At 40.6% G+C, this 18012-nt stretch overlaps 2 protein-coding genes across 9 annotated transcripts in view; one reads left to right on the top strand and one right to left on the bottom strand.

The window, feature by feature from the left end:
• LOC125885113 (NACHT, LRR and PYD domains-containing protein 3-like) overlaps nt 1–6185 on the top strand; it is a 37732-nt gene extending 31547 nt beyond the window's left edge. The window contains exons 10-11 of one of the 3 annotated variants that reach the window (XM_049570561.1): nt 5230–5307; nt 5439–6184. In XM_049570561.1, the coding sequence (XP_049426518.1) occupies nt 5230–5307; nt 5439–5442 (82 nt within the window). In that variant the 3' untranslated portion in view covers nt 5443–6184. Of the gene's footprint in view, nt 1–5229 lie in introns of all 3 variants that reach the window. The other 2 variants (XM_049570562.1, XM_049570560.1) reach the window with 2 other exon arrangements.
• LOC125885116 (uncharacterized) lies at nt 431–17116 on the bottom strand. Of its 6 annotated transcripts, XM_049570564.1 has the most exons (9): nt 16476–17116; nt 16242–16294; nt 14903–14980; nt 14578–14638; nt 10363–10535; nt 2075–3077; nt 1719–1874; nt 1320–1412; nt 431–652 (listed from the first exon to the last, which is right to left on the bottom strand). In XM_049570564.1, exons 5-9 carry the CDS (start codon nt 10365–10367, stop codon nt 542–544), a joined length of 1368 nt encoding a protein of 455 aa, XP_049426521.1. In that variant the 5' UTR covers nt 10368–10535; nt 14578–14638; nt 14903–14980; nt 16242–16294; nt 16476–17116; the 3' UTR covers nt 431–541. The 6 variants fall into 6 exon arrangements, 2 of the variants coding, with proteins under 2 accessions (XP_049426521.1, XP_049426520.1); XR_007448810.1 differs by lacking the exons at nt 431–652; nt 1320–1412; nt 1719–1874; ... (2 more) ...; nt 16242–16294; nt 16476–17116 and adding exons at nt 10574–11675; nt 12088–12170; nt 12419–12501; nt 15615–16222 and having other exon boundaries at nt 13414–14638; XM_049570563.1 differs by lacking the exons at nt 10363–10535; nt 14578–14638; nt 14903–14980; nt 16242–16294; nt 16476–17116 and adding an exon at nt 3479–4435.
• Nucleotides 17117–18012: the final 896 nt, after the last annotated feature.

Genomic DNA, 18012 nt, shown 5'->3' with positions numbered 1-18012 from the left:
TTCTGTTCTATGATTACGTTGTCAGGATTGTAGTGTTGAATAATGTGCTTATTATTGAACCTAGAATAGGGGTGTCAAACTCAATTTCATCTTGGGCCACATCAGCATTAGGTTTGCCCTCAAAGGGCTGGTTGTAAATGTAAGACAATACAATTGTATCTATGTCACATAATTGCCTCTGCATTTGATTAATATTGATTTTATAACAATTCTAATAAGCTCTAATAGCAAAAATCTTGCAAGTAGACATTCAATTGGACAATTATGTATTAAAAAATGAAACAGATTAAGTAGTGTCTGTGAACAAACTTTAAAACTGTTTAAAATATTAGTATTTTTGCAGTAAGATGATCTGCTGCTCTGTTTCATATGAAGAGTTCTGTGGTTCTGATTAGTGTGGAGGAACAGTGATGCTTGCTTTCTGCTCACAGTCACATGACGCCTCTGTGGGTCAGACTCGTGGCTCTGTACTCTGCTGTCAGACACGTTTTACATAAATGATTTGCAGCAGAGTTTCTCATCTTTCTTATAAAACACAAACTTATTCTACACTTGGTGGTGCGACGCGGTACAATGCCACCTCTGTCGCTGTTTTCATCGCGGTCTGCTCTGATGAAATGACGAGGAGACACAGGAGAGGGAGGAGGGAGCGCTTGTTTCGTGTGAGCGCGGCAGCAGGCGTCCAGTAAGAGCGGTGCGGACACAGACAGGAGGAGAGAGAAAACAGAGGAAGGTTACAGTGGCAGCTTCTTGATGCCAAAAATGAAACATATTCGCGTCCTAATGAGATGTATCGATACGCTAGTGCTGCACTGATTTGTTTCCAATTCATGTTCAGCTTTTTACCGATACAGGCCATCTGAACTGATGCACTCGTATCTTCCACATTAAAGTCCGATGCATCAGATACAGCCATAATGATGCATCTAGCTACTAAATGACTTCAGTATGTGTGTAAAAGGGATGCATTCTCGGACATGTAGTTATTGGACACCATGCTTCTGTAATGCAGTTTAGGCTTGTATGATGCAAATGACATTTTTTGCAACTTCTCGCGGGCCACATAAAATGAGATGGCGGGCCGGATTTGGCCCGCAGGCCCTGAGTTTGACACGTGATCTAGAAACCTCAAACATTCAGCTTCATGGCAAGTAAAATATTGGTCCAAGTATTTAAAGCTATCCTCTAAAAAGTTCCACCATCTGCTGTGACATAAAAATATTAAATAGTACAGTAGCATACATACTGAGCTTTAAAGTTTAAATACCCAATGTCCTATCTTGTCTGAAGCTGAAGTGATTAACTGCAAAATATCTTACCAGAAACTCTTTGATCAGTTTTTGTACGTCTTCCCCAAGGTACAAGATGAGGCACGTCAGCAGACACTCTCTCTTTAGGCTCACATCCAGGCTCTAGGTGAGAGTGCAAAACACAAACAACGCAAAATCATGCTGTCAAATTGTGCAACTTGAGTGAAGATGCAAACACGAAAATGTATAAATGAGAATTTAGACCTACAGTAATTGCTGTATAACAAATTGTTTGGGCAAACCAGTGAATAGCCTGTCAAACTCAGAAGATAAACATTGTCCAACATGTGGTCTAACTCCACAATCAAATGTGCTGACAATATGACACATGAACATGATTGCTTTTATTTACAATTTGACTATTTATCTGATACAAGGCAAGTTTTGCAGTATTGAGCAAATACACACCTGATCAAGAACTTTCAGCACACCCCGTGTCTTCTCTCTGACAGCTCCTCCTTTGTTCCTGATGATCTCAATCAGCTTGCTGTGGTGCTTGTCCAAAGAAGCCAGGAATCGCGGTTGAAGTGGAACAGTAGTAATCCTCATAAATTCAGCATTGATCTATATAAAACAAAATATCACAAGCAAATGTTATTACATTGTATATTACATATTACATTAAAACTGTGTGGTGTGTGAGATCTTTTTTGTGACCTTTTTGTGACAGGACCTAAATATGCATTCTGAATTGCTTTGGCTTCATCAATATCATTTGATTTACAGGCCACCACTGACCTACTGCTACTGAAAAAGTTACTTACCTCATCCACTGTGAACAATGCAGGCCATCTCTCTTTCACCTCTTCCACTCCTGATTCCTTTGCCACAGTTTCTTGTCTTCGCAGTGAAAAGGTCTTGTCCATTTTGTTCTTTATCACTGCACGATTGTTTCGCTTCCTCACTTCACTCAAAAGTGTCACTCTGTCATCTTCCAAATTATCTGGAGTCTCTCCAGTTGGAATGTCAGGAATGTGGTTGGCTTCTCCTCTCCTAGGTCTCTTTACTTTTTTTGCTGGCAATGCATCCTCCGGAGCTTTGGACTTCAGTGAATTTGCAAGTAATTCAGCACATCCGATGCCCTTTAGCTGAGTTCCGTAGTTGCCCATTTTTGTCTTCAGCCGGCCTTTCCATCCGTAGCAACCGTTGTACGAACCAGGTTCAGAGAGGCATGGATGCTTCTTGATTGGTGCTTCGGCTACATCACTGAAGTCAGCATCTGTTGGGTAGGGTTTGTACTTGTAAATCTCTTCAGCTACCTTTTTCAGAATATCTGATATTGTTTTAGGACTTGGTGTCAATGGTCTCTTGTTTGACCTACACACTGAATTTCCCTTTTCTAACTGCAGTTCAGTGTCATAGGAGAATGTTGGTATCGGAAAGTCTCTTGGCCACATCTGGGTTCTTGTAGAGACAGAGCTGGAGGGTGAGGACAGGAGCTCTGTGTCATCTGTTTGAGTAGATTCTACCTCATCACAGACAGGGATGGCTGGGCTATCATCAGTTACTGGGATGACCTTGATAGTTGCCAAATTTTCAAGTTCAGTAGTAGATGTCAAGTTCACTAGTGCATCTCCAAAGTCTCTGTCTTGGTACTGCAGTCTAAATTTGCCATTTAATCCACACATCTTCCTGACTTGATTGATAAGCTCTTCCACTGTCTCGGGAATTCCACCAGGCAGAATTAGCTTCCTGGTGTCATCAGGATTTAAAATCACTCGCAACTTAGCTGGCCTTTTCTCTGCCATGTCAGCCCATCCAAAGGATCTAGTAAAGACAAGAATAAAAATACAGTATTAGGTGTGGTACAAAATTAGCCATAACTTAGAGCCAATTCATAGTCAAAATTCTGTTGAAAAAATTCTGGTGAAAAAATGAGACATTTCACAGGAAATATAAGCTGAATATGAATGAATGAATGAATGAATGAATGAAAGAGAAAGGAAATTACCAATACTTGTGAAAATCAAAGTGCTAAGGCCTAATGTTACCTTCAAAAAAAATATGCCTATTTCATTAGAATTAGGTCAGCAGCTATTAGAGGAAAAGGGGACATTCTTGGCAAACTGGGTGCATTTTTTTCTGACAATTAAATAGACTAATAAAACAAAAGCAAGTGAAAAAATGAGAAAATTAATTGAGAAAACCTACACCCATTCATATACAACCTTATACATGTATGCATCTCTTCAGAGAGATGATGCGCCATCCGCCAACCATGTAGTGAGCCAGAGGGTAGGGATCTGTCAGTTCTTGCACCCCAACAAGCCGTAGTTCTTTAGTAGCAGATACGACTAAGTCATAGGCTCGATAATGCTCCAGGTACCAGGCATTCAGTTTTTTGACAATAGAAAATAGTGTCTCTTGTAGCACAATCATCTGAACTATTTCACAAAACTCTGGAAGCTCCAGCCAGCGACCCATGGGCTACCACCATTCCAGTCCTGTAGTTGTAACCATTGTAGGATACATTTTTAGCAAGGTTCACAGTGTCCATATGTGGGTGTTTCTCTTTGACTGCCAGTACAATATCCTCATTCAGAACATCAAGGGGAAGTGCTGAAAGATCAGTAACCTCCAAAGATGGCTTAGAAAATCCAGACATGTGCAGATTATATGCAGTTTGAAATTGGTGCCTCTGGGCTAATGAATACAATACATTTTTGTCACAGTTTGTATGATGGATTACTCTTTTGAAGAAGCTATGTTTTGCTTCAAATCTCATAGTCCATAGTGCAACAAGGGGGCCAAACTGGCGGATCAACAGGGGATAATGCTCCAAGAAGTGATGTTTGGGCCGAATTCTTTCATGGGGGAAAACCTCTCGGAATACTGCCCTGTGTTCGGATATCTTGAAGTGTAGATAAGAAAGAGAGTCCTCAGTATGAAGAGGTGCAACAACAAGTTCTATTCGTCTTTTTGTTTTTTCTAGATTTAGTTCCTGTTCAGGTAGTTTAGGGGGAGACGCTGGGAGCGACGGCCCACTGCGTGGTTGGCCCAGCGTCTTCCCTCCTTCTGTTCTTTTTGGCCGGGGTCCAAAATCATGAAAAAAGTCAAACTTCAGTATGTGGTCCAAAATCATGAAAAAAGTCATATTTTAGTATGCAGTCCAAAATCATGAAAAAAGTCATGTGGTCCAAAATCATGAAAAAAGTCATATTTTAGTATGTGGTCCAAAATCATGAAAAAAGTCAAACTTCAGTATGTGGTCCAAAATCATGAAAAAAGTCATATTTTAGTATGCGGTCCAAAATCATGAAAAAAGTCGTATTTTAGTATGCGGTCCAAAATCATGAAAAAAAAGTCATCTTTCAGTATGCGGTCCAAAATCATGAAAAAAAAAGTCATAGTTTAGCATGTGGTCCAAACTCATGAAAAAAGGTCACACTTCACTATGTGGTCCAAAATCATGAAAAAAGTCATACTTTTGTATGTCGTCCAAAATCCTGAAAAAAAGTCCTGGTATAATACAGATTCATTTTTTAATGAGAAAAAGTCATAGTACAGTATTTCACAATATTTTCATTCAAAAGTGGTGTACCATGTATGTACCATGACATAACATGTTCCCAAAAATGTCATAGTATAATGTTGTTGAACACATTTTCTGTGTATAGATGGGAGGAATATTAACGCCTTCAGCTCTGTACAACAAAAGTGTCTTGTAATTAATCCACTTTAATGAGTTCCCAACAATCAGTTATAGATGAGAATCTCCACAAACAATCTTTCTCTCCTGGTCAACAAACTGACCCCAACATTCTGAGACCTGTGAGTCAAAGAAAGTTGCCTGGAGGAATGCAGTCACTCTAGTCGAGCTCTTGCCATCACAGCTGGTCTCCATGGTAACTGAGGCTTTGTCCTGAGCTCCAAGGTGACCTTTGCCCCTGTATAACCCTTTTCTCTCACCTTTGTCTAGATTGAGCACGACCCCCGGATGCCGGCTTACATCGCCACCCAAGGCCCCCTGTCGCACACCATCTCTGACTTCTGGCAGGTCAGTGAGACGCAAAATAAAACCACAATTTTTTAGGTTATGTTTTAGGTTTCTGTCCATATTACGCTACTACTGGCATGTAGAAGTGTGGTATTGTGTGTTATAGATGCAAAAACTTCTTCTCTCCCCAGATGAGTGCTGAGTTGTCGGACCAAAACGGGGGATCAGTTTTTTACCTTCGTCCACACATACCGTCCCCTCTTAGGAGGTCTAATGACTTTGTCGTTTTGCTCATAATTGACTGCTGCAGTTTCAATAAAGACATTCAAATTTCAGCTGTTTGTGGTTTCCTGCTCCGTAACACCCTGCCTCTATCTCAAGCCTTCTATCGCCCTAAGCTCTCTGATCTAACTAGCATATTTGACTTTGTACTTTGGACGTTGGACCTTAAAATTCACCGCACCTTTTCTAAGGATTGAGCCTGTTGTTTTCAGGACAGTCTTCTTTCACCCTTTCATTGTTTCTTTTTCTTAGAGATTCTGAATCTTCACTTTTGGGTGTTGGGCTTCAAAATTCATTGACTTGTTCAGATACTTGGGTACCCAAAGGAAAAACATGAAACACTGAGACGTTGAGTTCGTCAGACCAGGTAGCTCTGGTTGATAGAGGACTAATCAGAACGTTCCAGGTTGTGTTTGAGTCTTGCCTGACCATGAGTTTCAAAAGTCCAACACCCAAAGTGATCAGTCAGAGGCTCTAAGACACTACTGACTTGTGTCTCAGACTAAATAGCTCAGGGGGTTAGACGACAGATTAGAAGTTTTGTGGTTCCAGGTTCGATCCTTTGGTGTCATAAGTTTTGATGTCCAACACCCAGATAATTGACGGAAAAGCTGTAAAATCTATTGACTCTATGTCTCTGGTCCATTAGCTCAAGGTGTTAAGCTGCTCATCAGGTGTTCAGAGAATGTGGGTTCAATGCTTGGACAACTCAATGAATTTTAAAGTGTCAGATCAAGGTTAAGAAAGTCAGTGATTCTCTGTTGGTCCAGAGACTCTGCACTCATCTTGGGAGGACAGAAGAAAAAACAAATGAATGTCACATAGCTCAGTGTGGTGGTTGACTGTTTGGGGAACTGAAGGTTGTAGGTTCAAATCTCATGAGGAGAAGTTAGTTTTGAAGTATGACACCCAAATGAAGAAGTCAAATACGCCAAGAAACTATGTTTAGTCTGTCAGGTCAAGTAGCTCAAGGACTTAAATGTCTGACCTGGTAACCAGACACTGAGGGTTCAAATCTTAACAGACACAGTTAATTTGTTTTTATTTACATTTCTACTCATTTATTTCTGTGTGTGACATGCATGTCTCAGTGTTTGCATCACATACAGCTGCAACTCTTACAACTTCTACATGTATGTCTTCTACTGCCACAAAATGAGAGTCAAACACATGAAGAAACCAGTGTCAGGTTCAACAGATCAGATAGCTCAGGGAGATAAAAACTTTTCCAGAATACCGAAGGTTGAGGGTTCAACTCTTATGAGGTGCAGTTAACTTAGATTTATTCATTTACTCCTGTATATATAATTATACCTTTAGTTGTGGATGTATTGGTGCATTGGTACACGAAGAACATTGTGCTGTCTCAGATCAGATAGCTCAGTGTGTTAGGATGCTACACAGCAGACCAGAAGGTTGTGGGTTCAAGACTTATGAAACATAATTTTAAGTTCCATAATTCAAAATGCAGAAGTCAAATAAACGAAGACACAAGTATTGTCTCAGATCAGATAGCTCAGTGAGATGAAAGACTGTTTAGGAAACCAAAGGTTTTGGGTTCAAATCTCACAAGTTGCTGTTAGTCTTTTAGTCAAACACCCAAAATAACTTAGTCAAAAAGAAAAAGAGAGCAGCTCTCAGTGTGCTTGCACTGATGGCGCGGCAGGTTTGTTCTCGACACGAAAGGCGCCCGTGTCGGGTTCAAGACCTGCTCGCTACCAGGGTATGCACAAACAACAGTAGCTAAAAACCAAATCCTAAAATAGACAAACCAATAAATAGCTGCGGAAATAAATAGTTGCGGAAACAAAGAAATTAGTATAAATAGATAAAGTAAGGCCGGAATAAATACAAACATAGTCTGACAAATAGATGCGTGAATAAACAGCCACAGTACTGCATGGCTCAAGACAGAGATAAACAGGTGGAGAAACATAAAGTAGTACAGAGATAAATAGAGAAGGGGCCAATACAGAGCTGAACTAAGACAGAGACACTAATAAACAAAGACAAGTCAACACAATACAGCAAACAAAACAGTTGCTTCAACTAAACGAAAGTTTTTCTAAATCAGGGGCGCACAAAAAAAAAAAAAAAATCCAGAATGGAAAAAAAAAAAAATCTTCGGGGGGGGGGGGGGGGGCACGTTCATGTAGCATGACCGAAACCCTAATTTTGACATTTTTGACTGTAAGGTGAATTTTGGGGTTTTTTTTAAGTGGGGGGGCGCATTTTTGACTGTAAGGTGAATTTTGGGGGGTTTTTTAAAGGGGGGGGGGGGGCATTTTTGACTGTAAGGTGAATTTTGGGGGTTTTTTTTAAAGGGGGGCACATTTTTGACTGTAAGGTGAATTTTTTTCCTATAATTTTTTTGTTTTTACAATTTCAAAAATTTTGTGAACCTTTTTTGTTTACTCCTATTTCCTATTTTGTTTACTATTTACACTCTTTTTTTCAGTGTTTCTTTTAAATACAGAAGTTGATGTACAAATGCATACAGAAATAATTGCGTGAATTACTTACTTACTTGATTACTAAACAAGTACCGATAAACTAAATAAGAGATAAAAAAAGAAACCAAACAAAGGAACTAAAAGAATCAAATAAATCAAAGGACACAGAACCACTAAGAGACATGTAAGAAAGCAGAAAGAATGAAGAAGATGTGGATGAAGTGAAGAAGGTCTCAGTTTCGGTCCGTAAACTCTGCTTTCATCTGGAGAGAGAAGAAGAGAGAGATTAGAGCTGATTGGTTCGTTCTGATTTAATTAAAACACGTCGACTTTTATTTTTCTAAGGAAAATACAGAGAGAGAAAGTAAAGCAACGTGTGCTGAGAGCTAAGCGGCGTTTTGTTGGCAGCGAGGTTAAAGAAAGATTTAACTTTCAATACATTAAGAAATACATGAATGAAATAAATAATCATTATATATTATATATTTTATATATTATTGTTTTTGATATTATATGTTTTATTTATTTCAACATGTATCTGTATATTTAATAACTTTATTCATTTTTTCACTATTTTATTAATTGTTTATTTTTGTATTTACCTATTTATTTATTTATTTATTTATTTATGTATTTATGAATTAATAAATTAATTCCTTATAAAGAATAAATATGAAAAATAAATAAATGCAGAAATATATAAAGGTTGTTAATTAAACAGGACATAAACTGATAACAAAATCTATTTCTACGCTTTTGTTCACCGACACATATTCATTTAAGATCTGGTTCATTACCAGCCTTTATGTATTTATTTATGTGTTTAATTATCTCTTCATGTATATTTAAACATAAATTTGTTTATCTTTGTATTTATTTATTTATTCCCATTTTTTCATAAAGACGAGTATCTAAAGTGAGCGCTCACCCTGCAGCTGCAGCGCTCCAGCTGACACAAAGTCAGTCACAAATAAATGCATGATTAAATATTCATGTATGTTATTAATATTTAATGAGCTTTAAAATTAACTTCAAGAAGCCGCTGGTCCATTTCAAACATCCAACTCAATCCAGTTCCAGCCACCAACAAACACTCAAAGACTGAAGGCATTCAGAGAGGAAATGTTACTTAAACATTTAAAGAAAATAAACTGGATTATATACAGGAAAAAATGATTATTTGCACAAAAAATTAACTTTATTTCCTCATATTCTGACATTTTTTTTACATGATAGCTCAACCATTTTATCATGATTAAAAAAAAAACATTTTTACTTGTCTTTACTTTTCATTTGTTTTATGTTTTATTTGTCAATATTATTATTTATTATTTTTTAATCTGAACTAACCTGAGTCATCAAAGTATCTGACAGATCTAGGATTAATATTACATTTTTAAATTGTAAAAAATAAAATACAGGAACAGTGACATTTTATATTAAACCTATGATTCATAATTTCAAGAATTTCCAGCCAACAAAACAACTGATGCTGCTGCACAATCAAGTGAAGAAGAAGAAGACATATCTAATACACTTCAGCTTGTATGAACGTGTTTTTAGGAAACAGTAATTGTGCTCCTGAGGGTGACGTTAGCGGAATTTAGTGCCGTCTAGCGGTTGAATTACAGATTGCAACCAGCTAAAAACTGCTGAATTCCTTCAGTGTTTATTGTTCAGGAAGTTTTTATCGGGAGCCGATTTATCCACAGAGGTCTCTTCTTCTCTAAAGTTAACAGAGCAGGCGGTAACAATCACGAAAACACTGAATAAATCAGGTTCACGCTAAAAATCTGTGTTTCTCCGGCGCTGTTCGGCAGCTCGGGGCTCACCCACAACACGCTGCTGCGCCTCACCCGTTTTCTCTCATGAGCTTATGTGTGCTCGTCTTTTGTGATTCAGACGTTCAGGAGGTTTCTAACGGAAGCCGAATTATCCACAGAGGTCTCTAGCTTCACACAACAAACAGACCCGGTGGTTTAAGGTGGTAAAACACCGAATAAATTGGTTTCATGTTATAAATCTGCGTATTTCCGACGGACTTTGGGGTTTCGCTGCAGTCGGCTATTGCACACAGGCTTATGTGTAGTCACATTATTTCTCTAATAACATGAGATCCAGACGTTCAGAAGGTTTTCACCTAAAGCCGAAATATTCACAAAGGTCTCTTCTTCCCCAAAACAAACAGACCCGGCATTTAAAGCGGTAAAATACCGAATAATGCAGATTCATGTTATAAATCTTTGTATTTCCGGCGGACTTTGCCGTGTCGCTGCTAATGTACCAACTGCACCGATGTTAGCTTAGCTGAGCGAACTAGCGGCGGACTCGGTGTTTGTTTGTTTGTTTGTTTGTTTGTTCCGTTGAGCCTGTGACTGACCTCATGCAGACTCCTGCTCCCCCCGTCCTGCTCCAGTGTCTCTCCTGTCCCCAGACTGTCTGTCCTCCTCAGGAAGCTGCTCCACTATAGCGAGCAGACGCGTCTTCCGGTCAGTTCGCCGACCCGAGCGAAGTTTTAATAGGGTACCATGGGTGAAGAAGTCAGGGGTGCTTCTAGGATTTGAGGACACCAGGGGCTCCGCATAAATTAATGTTTATGAAATGTGTGAAAAATATTAATGACTTTTTTTTGGAAAAAATGTTCATAAAGTGCCTGAAAAAAATGTTGGTAAAAAATATTATCAAAATGTCTGAAAAAAATATTGATAAAATGTGCAAAAAAATGTTGACAAAACGTCTGAAAAGTACTAATAAAATGTTGTAAATGTGTTAATATAATGTCCGAAAAATATTAATAAAATGCCAGAAAAAATGTTGATTAAATGACTGAAAAAATACTAATAAAATGTCTTAAATTTGTTAATATAATGTCCGAAAAATGTTGACAAAATGTCTGACAAAATGTGGATAAAATTCACGAAAAAAATATTCATAAAATGTCAGAAAAATATGTTAATATAATGTATGAAAAAATGTTGATAAAATAAATATTAATAAAGTGTCTGGATAAAATAATTACAAAATGTCATATAAAGCCTGGACCGGTGAAGGGGGGTCCTCACGTGGGACATTTTTTATGAACAAGCTCTATTTGACGCTTTTATATCATTTTATTTTCTAGATAAATTATGAATTGTGACGTCAGAAACGTGTCCGTGATTCGTACCGAGTAGAAACAGAACGCGTTGCAACTGCTTTCATTTAAATTTAGAGAACTATTAATTAACATTTATAACGTGGATTTGAGGTCAGTCAGATCTTCATTTTCAACTATCAACGTGTATCCAACGTTGGAGTTGGACGTCAAACTGACGTTGGGTTTTGACGTCAGTCTGATCTTCTTTTCCAACTATATATCAACCTGAATCCAACGTTGGAGTTGGACGTCAAAGTGACGTTGGGTTTTGACGTCAGTCTGATCTTCTTTTCCAACTATATATCAACCTGAATCCAACGTTGGAGTTGGACGTCAAAGTGACGTTGGGTTTTGACGTCAGTCTGATCTTCTTTTCCAACTATATATCAACCTGAATCCAACGTTGGAGTTGGACGTCAAAGTGACGTTGGGTTTTGACGTCAGTCTGATCTTCTTTTCCAACTATATATCAACCTGAATCCAACGTTGGAGTTGGACGTCAAACTGACGTTGGGTTTTGACGTCAGTCTGATCTTCTTTTCCAACTATATATCAACCTGAATCCAACGTTGGAGTTGGACGTCAAACTGACGTTGGGTTTTGACGTCAGTCTGATCTTCCAACTATATATCAACCTGAATCCAACGTTGGAGTTGGACGTCAAAGTGACGTTGGTTTTTGACGTCAGTCTGATCTTCTTTTCCAACTATATATCAACCTGAATCCAACGTTGGAGTTGGACGTCAAAGTGACGTTGGTGTTTGACTTAAGTCTGATCTTCTTTCCAACTATATATCAACGTGTATCCAACGTTGGAGTTGGACGCCAAACTGACGCGTTGGGTTTTGACGCCAGTCTGATCTTCTTTTCCAACTATATATCAACCTGAATCCAACGTTGGAGTTGGGACGTCAAAGTGACGTTGGGTTTTGACGTCAGTCTGATCTTCTTTTCCAACTATATATCAACCTGAATCCAACGTTGGAGTTGGACGTCAAAGTGACGTTGGGTTTTGACGTCAGTCTGATCTTCTTTTCCAACTATATATCAACCTGAATCCAACGTTGGAGTTGGACGTCAAAGTGACGTTGGGTTTTGACGTCAGTCTGATCTTCATTTCCAACTATATATCAACCTGAATCCAACGTTGGAGTTGGACGTCAAACTGACGTTGGGTTTTGACGTCAGTCAGATCTTCATTTCCAACTATATATCAACCTGAATCCAACGTTGGAGTTGGACGTCAAACTGACGTTGGGTTTTGACGTCAGTCTGATCTTGTTTTCAACTATATATCAACCTGAATCCAACGTTGGAGTTGGACGTCAAACTGACGTTGGGTTTTGACGTCAGTCTGATCTTCTTTTCCAACTATATATCAACCTGAATCCAACGTTGGAGTTGGACGTCAAAGTGACGTTGGGTTTTGACGTCAGTCTGATCTTCATTTCCAACTATATATCAACCTGAATCCAACGTTGGAGTTGGACGTCAAACTGACGTTGGGTTTTGACGTCAGTCTGATCTTGTTTTCAACTATATATCAACCTGAATCCAACGTTGGAGTTGGACGTCAAAGTGGACGTTGGGTTTTGACGTCAGTCTGATCTTCATTTCCAACTATATATCAACCTGAATCCAACGTTGGAGTTGGACGTCAAAGTGACGTTGGGTTTTGACGTCAGTCTGATCTTCATTTCCAACTATATATCAACCTGAATCCAACGTTGGAGTTGGACGTCAAACTGACGTTGGGTTTTGACGTCAGTCAGATCTTCATTTCCAACTATATATCAACCTGAATCCAACGTTGGAGTTGGACGTCAAACTGACGTTGGGTTTTGACGTCAGTCAGATCTTCATTTCCAACTATATATCAACCTGAATCCAACGTTGGAGTTGGACGTCAAACTGACGTTGGGTTTTGACGTCAGTCAGATCTTCATTTCCAACTATATATCAACCTGAATCCAACGTTGGAGTTGGACGTCAAACTGACGTTGGGTTTTGACGTCAGTCTGATCTTCATTTCCAACTATATATCAACCTGAATCCAACGTTGGAGTTGGACGTCAAACTGACGTTGGGTTTTGACGTCAGTCTGATCTTCATTTCCAACTATATATCAACCTGAATCCAACGTTGGAGTTGGACGTCAAACTGACGTTGGGTTTTGACGTCAGTCTGATCTTGTTTTCAACTATATATCAACCTGAATCCAACGTTGGAGTTGGACGTCAAACTGACGTTGGGTTTTGACGTCAGTCTGATCTTCATTTCCAACTATATATCAACCTGAATCCAACGTTGGAGTTGGACGTCAAACTGACGTTGGGTTTTGACGTCAGTCTGATCTTCTTTTCCAACTATATATCAACCTGAATCCAACGTTGGAGTTGGACGTCAAACTGACGTTGGGTTTTGACGTCAGTCTGATCTTCATTTCCAACTATATATCAACCTGAATCCAACGTTGGAGTTGGACGTCAAACTGACGTTGGGTTTTGACGTCAGTCAGCTCTTCTAACCCACAGATCTTCAACGCAGACTCCTCACGTCATCACCATCAGCAGCAACCACCAGTACAAGTCAAACCGGTACACTCATACCATTTACAAAATAATCCATGTTATGAATTTGCAAGTGAAGAAAAACTATGTAGGTAATGTTTCTAAAGTGGCAGGTGGATCTAGGCCTTAAACAGACACATTCTGTAATTTACCTTGCTGATATGGGTGTTTTTCAATTCCCCTATAATCTACATTATCTTGTTCTATATCTGCACTACATTCATTGTGCCATGCTAAGTTGTTTTAAATGTTTCAGAATTTTCAAAAACTACAAACCTTACATCACTGCTGCAACAATTCTCTCTGTTGCTCAAACGAGAGCACCCCAACCTGCCCCACAGACACCGAGGCTGACTCCGACCTCACCGCAGCCGCGGCCGCCGGCTCAGCCGCAGGCTCTTTCTGTAACACACCCTTCTCAAACAACGTCAACAACACAAACATTTTTAATTCATCCTTAAGCATTCCCTCTTGCAACGCAATACCATAGTGCTCAGCAATTTGGACCAACTGATCCTTCTTACACGAATCCAAAAACACCGCACCGGGCGCTTCGTAAAAAGCTGACAAATCCATATTCACCTGGAGCCGGATCCACACGACTAGGTGCACAACGAGCAAGCAAGGCCCCCCAGAGCGTTCCCCCAACTGCCTAACCCAGGATCTGGCTATCCTCAACCCTGGTCTTCATGCGGTTCTGCAGCGGGTCGATTAAGCACGAAACCAGCGGGATCACCACAGGCGAGCCCACGGAGTGCCCCCGAGAAGGCTGCTTGCGCAGCCAACACTAAGCGCTCCCCACAGCACTACGAAAAAAACAAACCGACACAATCCCAAAGGAGAAAGTGCCCTAAAGCCTAACGGGAACCTCCAGAAAATGCGCACCTACCGCGTATCACCTAACCCTCCGACCGGTGGTGTCAGAAGTGGGATCCCATTTCTGACCAGATCTGGAGAGATAGAAGAAGAGAGAAACAAAATTAAGTGACACATTTCAACACGGCTTGCCACAGAAGCTACCTGTAAACGGAGGCAGTGCTGTAGATGCTGGTAGCATGTGTACGCGACTTTGAACGTGACATGGTTGTTGGTGCCAGACAGGCTGGTCTGAGTATTTCAGACACTGCTAATCTACTGGGAGTTTCACACACAACCATTTTGTGCAAGAGGTTACACTAAGGCTTTCTCCCTGAGGATAGGTGCATGTGTCTCACCGCGTCGTGGTTCTTGCGGAAGGAAAGGACCTTGGCGTCGTCTTTGAAGCTCTCTCCCAGAGCCAGCTGGGTGACAGTCTTCAAGGCCAGACCCAGCAGGTGGGCACACAGAGGGATGTGTTATAGGCATACAATATAGTATACTTCCTATACAGGTGTTCAGCCACATCTACTGTCTCCTCTGATGAGTTTATATGCTGGTTATTCTTTTGCCAATTACAGCTAGAGCCGATACATTACTGTTTCAGTCAGTAGTGTGGAATCCCATTGAAAAATACGGCAATTTAACGTTTCTTCACTGACCGGCAAAAACGCATATTGTAAAACACCTCCTGAATGCATCTGATCATTTGTTAAGATATTCTGGTAAATTCGGCATACATGTTATAAACTACACAGCATCCACTGTCAAATATTTAACTTTAACAGTAAGTCAAAGTGAGCGAATACGGTTATCGCCGCCGCCGCCCACTGCGAGCTCTTAAAAGTTGTATTTCTGTGAATAAAGTTACTGACTGGTGTCTTAGATGTACGCCGAATTGACAAAATTATTCTTACAACTCATTTAAGATATTAAATGATGCTACTTGAGACGTTTCCGCTTACCAGTGAGCGAAGGAACATTAAATGAGCACTTTCTGAGCGGACGCTGGTAACGTACAGCTAACTACCTAGCTAACTTGAAGCTCACCCCCAACTTGCAGTGACTTACCGGATACAAATAGAGAACAGCGCCGACCAAGATGATGACAAACGTGACAGCGGAGATGGCAAAGTCCAGCATGACTTCTCGCTTCAAGCTGCACTGTTTTGCAAACTTTTAGACATGAATATGTGGAGATTTCCTCCCCAAACTGAGAACACACACCGTCACCAAGTCAACAGAAACATAACGGGCGAGACTCCTGCTAGGTGATCTCAGAGAGAGTCGACGGGTGAGCTGGATGAAATACTTGCCCCGGCTTTACTTGCCCCCGACCCACAACTTTTCCCAAATACGTCACTGCAGCTTGACCAAACTCACACTTTGCCAAATTGAGTGTGAGCTTGGCATCACGCAGCCTTCCAAACACTGCCTGAAGCTGCTGCATGTGATCGTCCCACCAACTCGAAGAAACCACCACATGGTCCAAATATGCCTCGCACCCTGACAAGCCCGACAAGACCGTGTTTACCAAACGCTGAAATGTAGCAGGTGCGTTACGCACGCCGAATGGCATAACCGTATACTGTAAGAAAGCGTCAGGGCTCACAAATGCAGAGATCTCCCTTGCCCGAGGAGTCAGCGGCACCTGCCAACACCCTTTGAACAGCTCAAGTTTTTCAGCATATCATTTACCTGCTGTTGTAAACGGAGGCGCTTATCGGGATTGACTCGATACGCGTGTTGCTCTATCGGTGGAGAATCCCCCGCATCGATGTCATGTTGCAGCACGTGAGTCCGAGTCGGCACATGTGAAAACAAAGAAATGTGAGATTTTATTACACTGACCACATTCTCATGCTGTGACTGAGTCAGATGCAGAAAACACTCATCAAGCTTAGGCAACCCAAACAACGAGAAAAACCTCACCAATGCTTTCACAACAGTTGGAGCTGTGATTTGACGCATGGGAATGGCTTCAGGAAACCGAGTCGCGGAGCACATCATTGTCAGAAGGAACTTATTCCCAGCTTTTGTGCGCGGAAAGGGACCAACACAATCAACAATAACACGCTCAAAGGGTTCAGCAACCACTGGAATTGGATAAAGGGGAAATGGTGGAATTGTCTGCTTAGGTTTACCAGAGACTTGACAGAGATGACATGTTTTACAGTACTGCTTCACGTCCTGCTTCACCCCCGGCCAGAAAAAACACCTCAAGACACGATCCTATGTTTTGTTAACCCCTAAATGGCCAGCAAGTGGCTTATCATGAGCCAATTTGAGGATTTCATGCCGGTGTGTTTTTGGGACTACAATTTGTGTCACAACACCCCAATCATCCTGCGTGGACATGTGTGGCGGCGTCCATTTGCGCACAAGCACGCTGTAGCTGGCCCTTGGCATCCGTAATAAAATGGAGAGTCTCGTACTGGTGCTTAAATCTTTATTTCTCCATATGCACCGTGAAAACTATAAGTTAAAATACAAAAAATAGTTAATTTACACGCTCACAAATTACACGGCAAATTTACAAACATTTCACGAAAAAATACATTTATAAACAAGGCTAATATTATGATTAAAACACCGAATACACCCCAAATTAAACAAATACGCCAAGCAAAACGTACCTCATTCCACTACCAAGGGGGCTAACTCAACACACGGGGTAAACTTACTCTATATTAACCAGGAAATCAGGAATCAGCGGCAGGGAACCGGAGCAGCACAGATGCCTCGCCACACCGAAGCAAACAAACTGTGTGCAGTGCAGGCGATGAGGAAGCGGCACACAGGTGGAAACTATACAACTTCATTACTTCCTCACCTTCCCCGCACTTGCAGTTTCTACTTCAACAATACAGGACTGCCACCTAGTGGCCGGTCCAAATAATTCACTGTCATTCACACTCCCACCAATCATGTCATAATGAATTTATAACCACATGAATCAGACATGAATTTTAAAATAAGTGCCTGATTAGAAGGGCCTATAATGTTTGACAACACTGAATTCATTCACACGTTAAAAGTTTGGCATAAAAACATTACACCGCAATTCAGTCACTCTCAAGAAGGAGCACCAATTTCTGAATGGGCCTTTCGAGGATGGTCAGCTTGGGAGGGCCATCTGATTTTGCTGGTGGTTTCCGATCTGCAACTTGTACCTTGACCTTACGAACTAGTCCATCACTTCCTTGTACGGTTTCGACCACTCGTCCCAGCTGCCACTGGTCTCTTGGAAGAGTATCATCCTTGATAATAACAATGTCATCTACTTTAAGGTTGTGCCGAGGCACGTGCCACTTCTGTCGTTTAGAAATGCTCCCACAAAAACTTGGGTCCTGACATCCAGCTAGTTGAGGAGATGTCAGAGGCATCAAGCCCTCTAGAGGCATAGTTTGCTGGATTTTCTGATGTATCAACATAATGCCACCGACTGGGATCCGTTTTTTCCTTGGAC

This window comes from Epinephelus fuscoguttatus, linkage group LG24, assembly GCF_011397635.1.
Source record: "Epinephelus fuscoguttatus linkage group LG24, E.fuscoguttatus.final_Chr_v1".
NCBI lineage: Eukaryota > Metazoa > Chordata > Actinopteri > Perciformes > Serranidae > Epinephelus > Epinephelus fuscoguttatus.
This window is presented reverse-complemented; position numbering and strand designations above follow the sequence as displayed.

Excerpts from the sequence above, each read along its gene's own strand:
- LOC125885116 (XM_049570563.1), bottom strand. The coding sequence starts at position 3,519 with ATGGCGCATCATCTCTCTGAAGAGATGCATACATGTATAAG. Across the intron at positions 3,078-3,478 it reads GAGATGCATACATGTATAAG|ATCCTTTGGATGGGCTGACA; the intron begins GTTGTATATGAA and ends TGTCTTTACTAG. Across the intron at positions 1,413-1,718 it reads TGCTGAAAGTTCTTGATCAG|AGCCTGGATGTGAGCCTAAA; the intron begins GTGTGTATTTGC and ends ACTCTCACCTAG.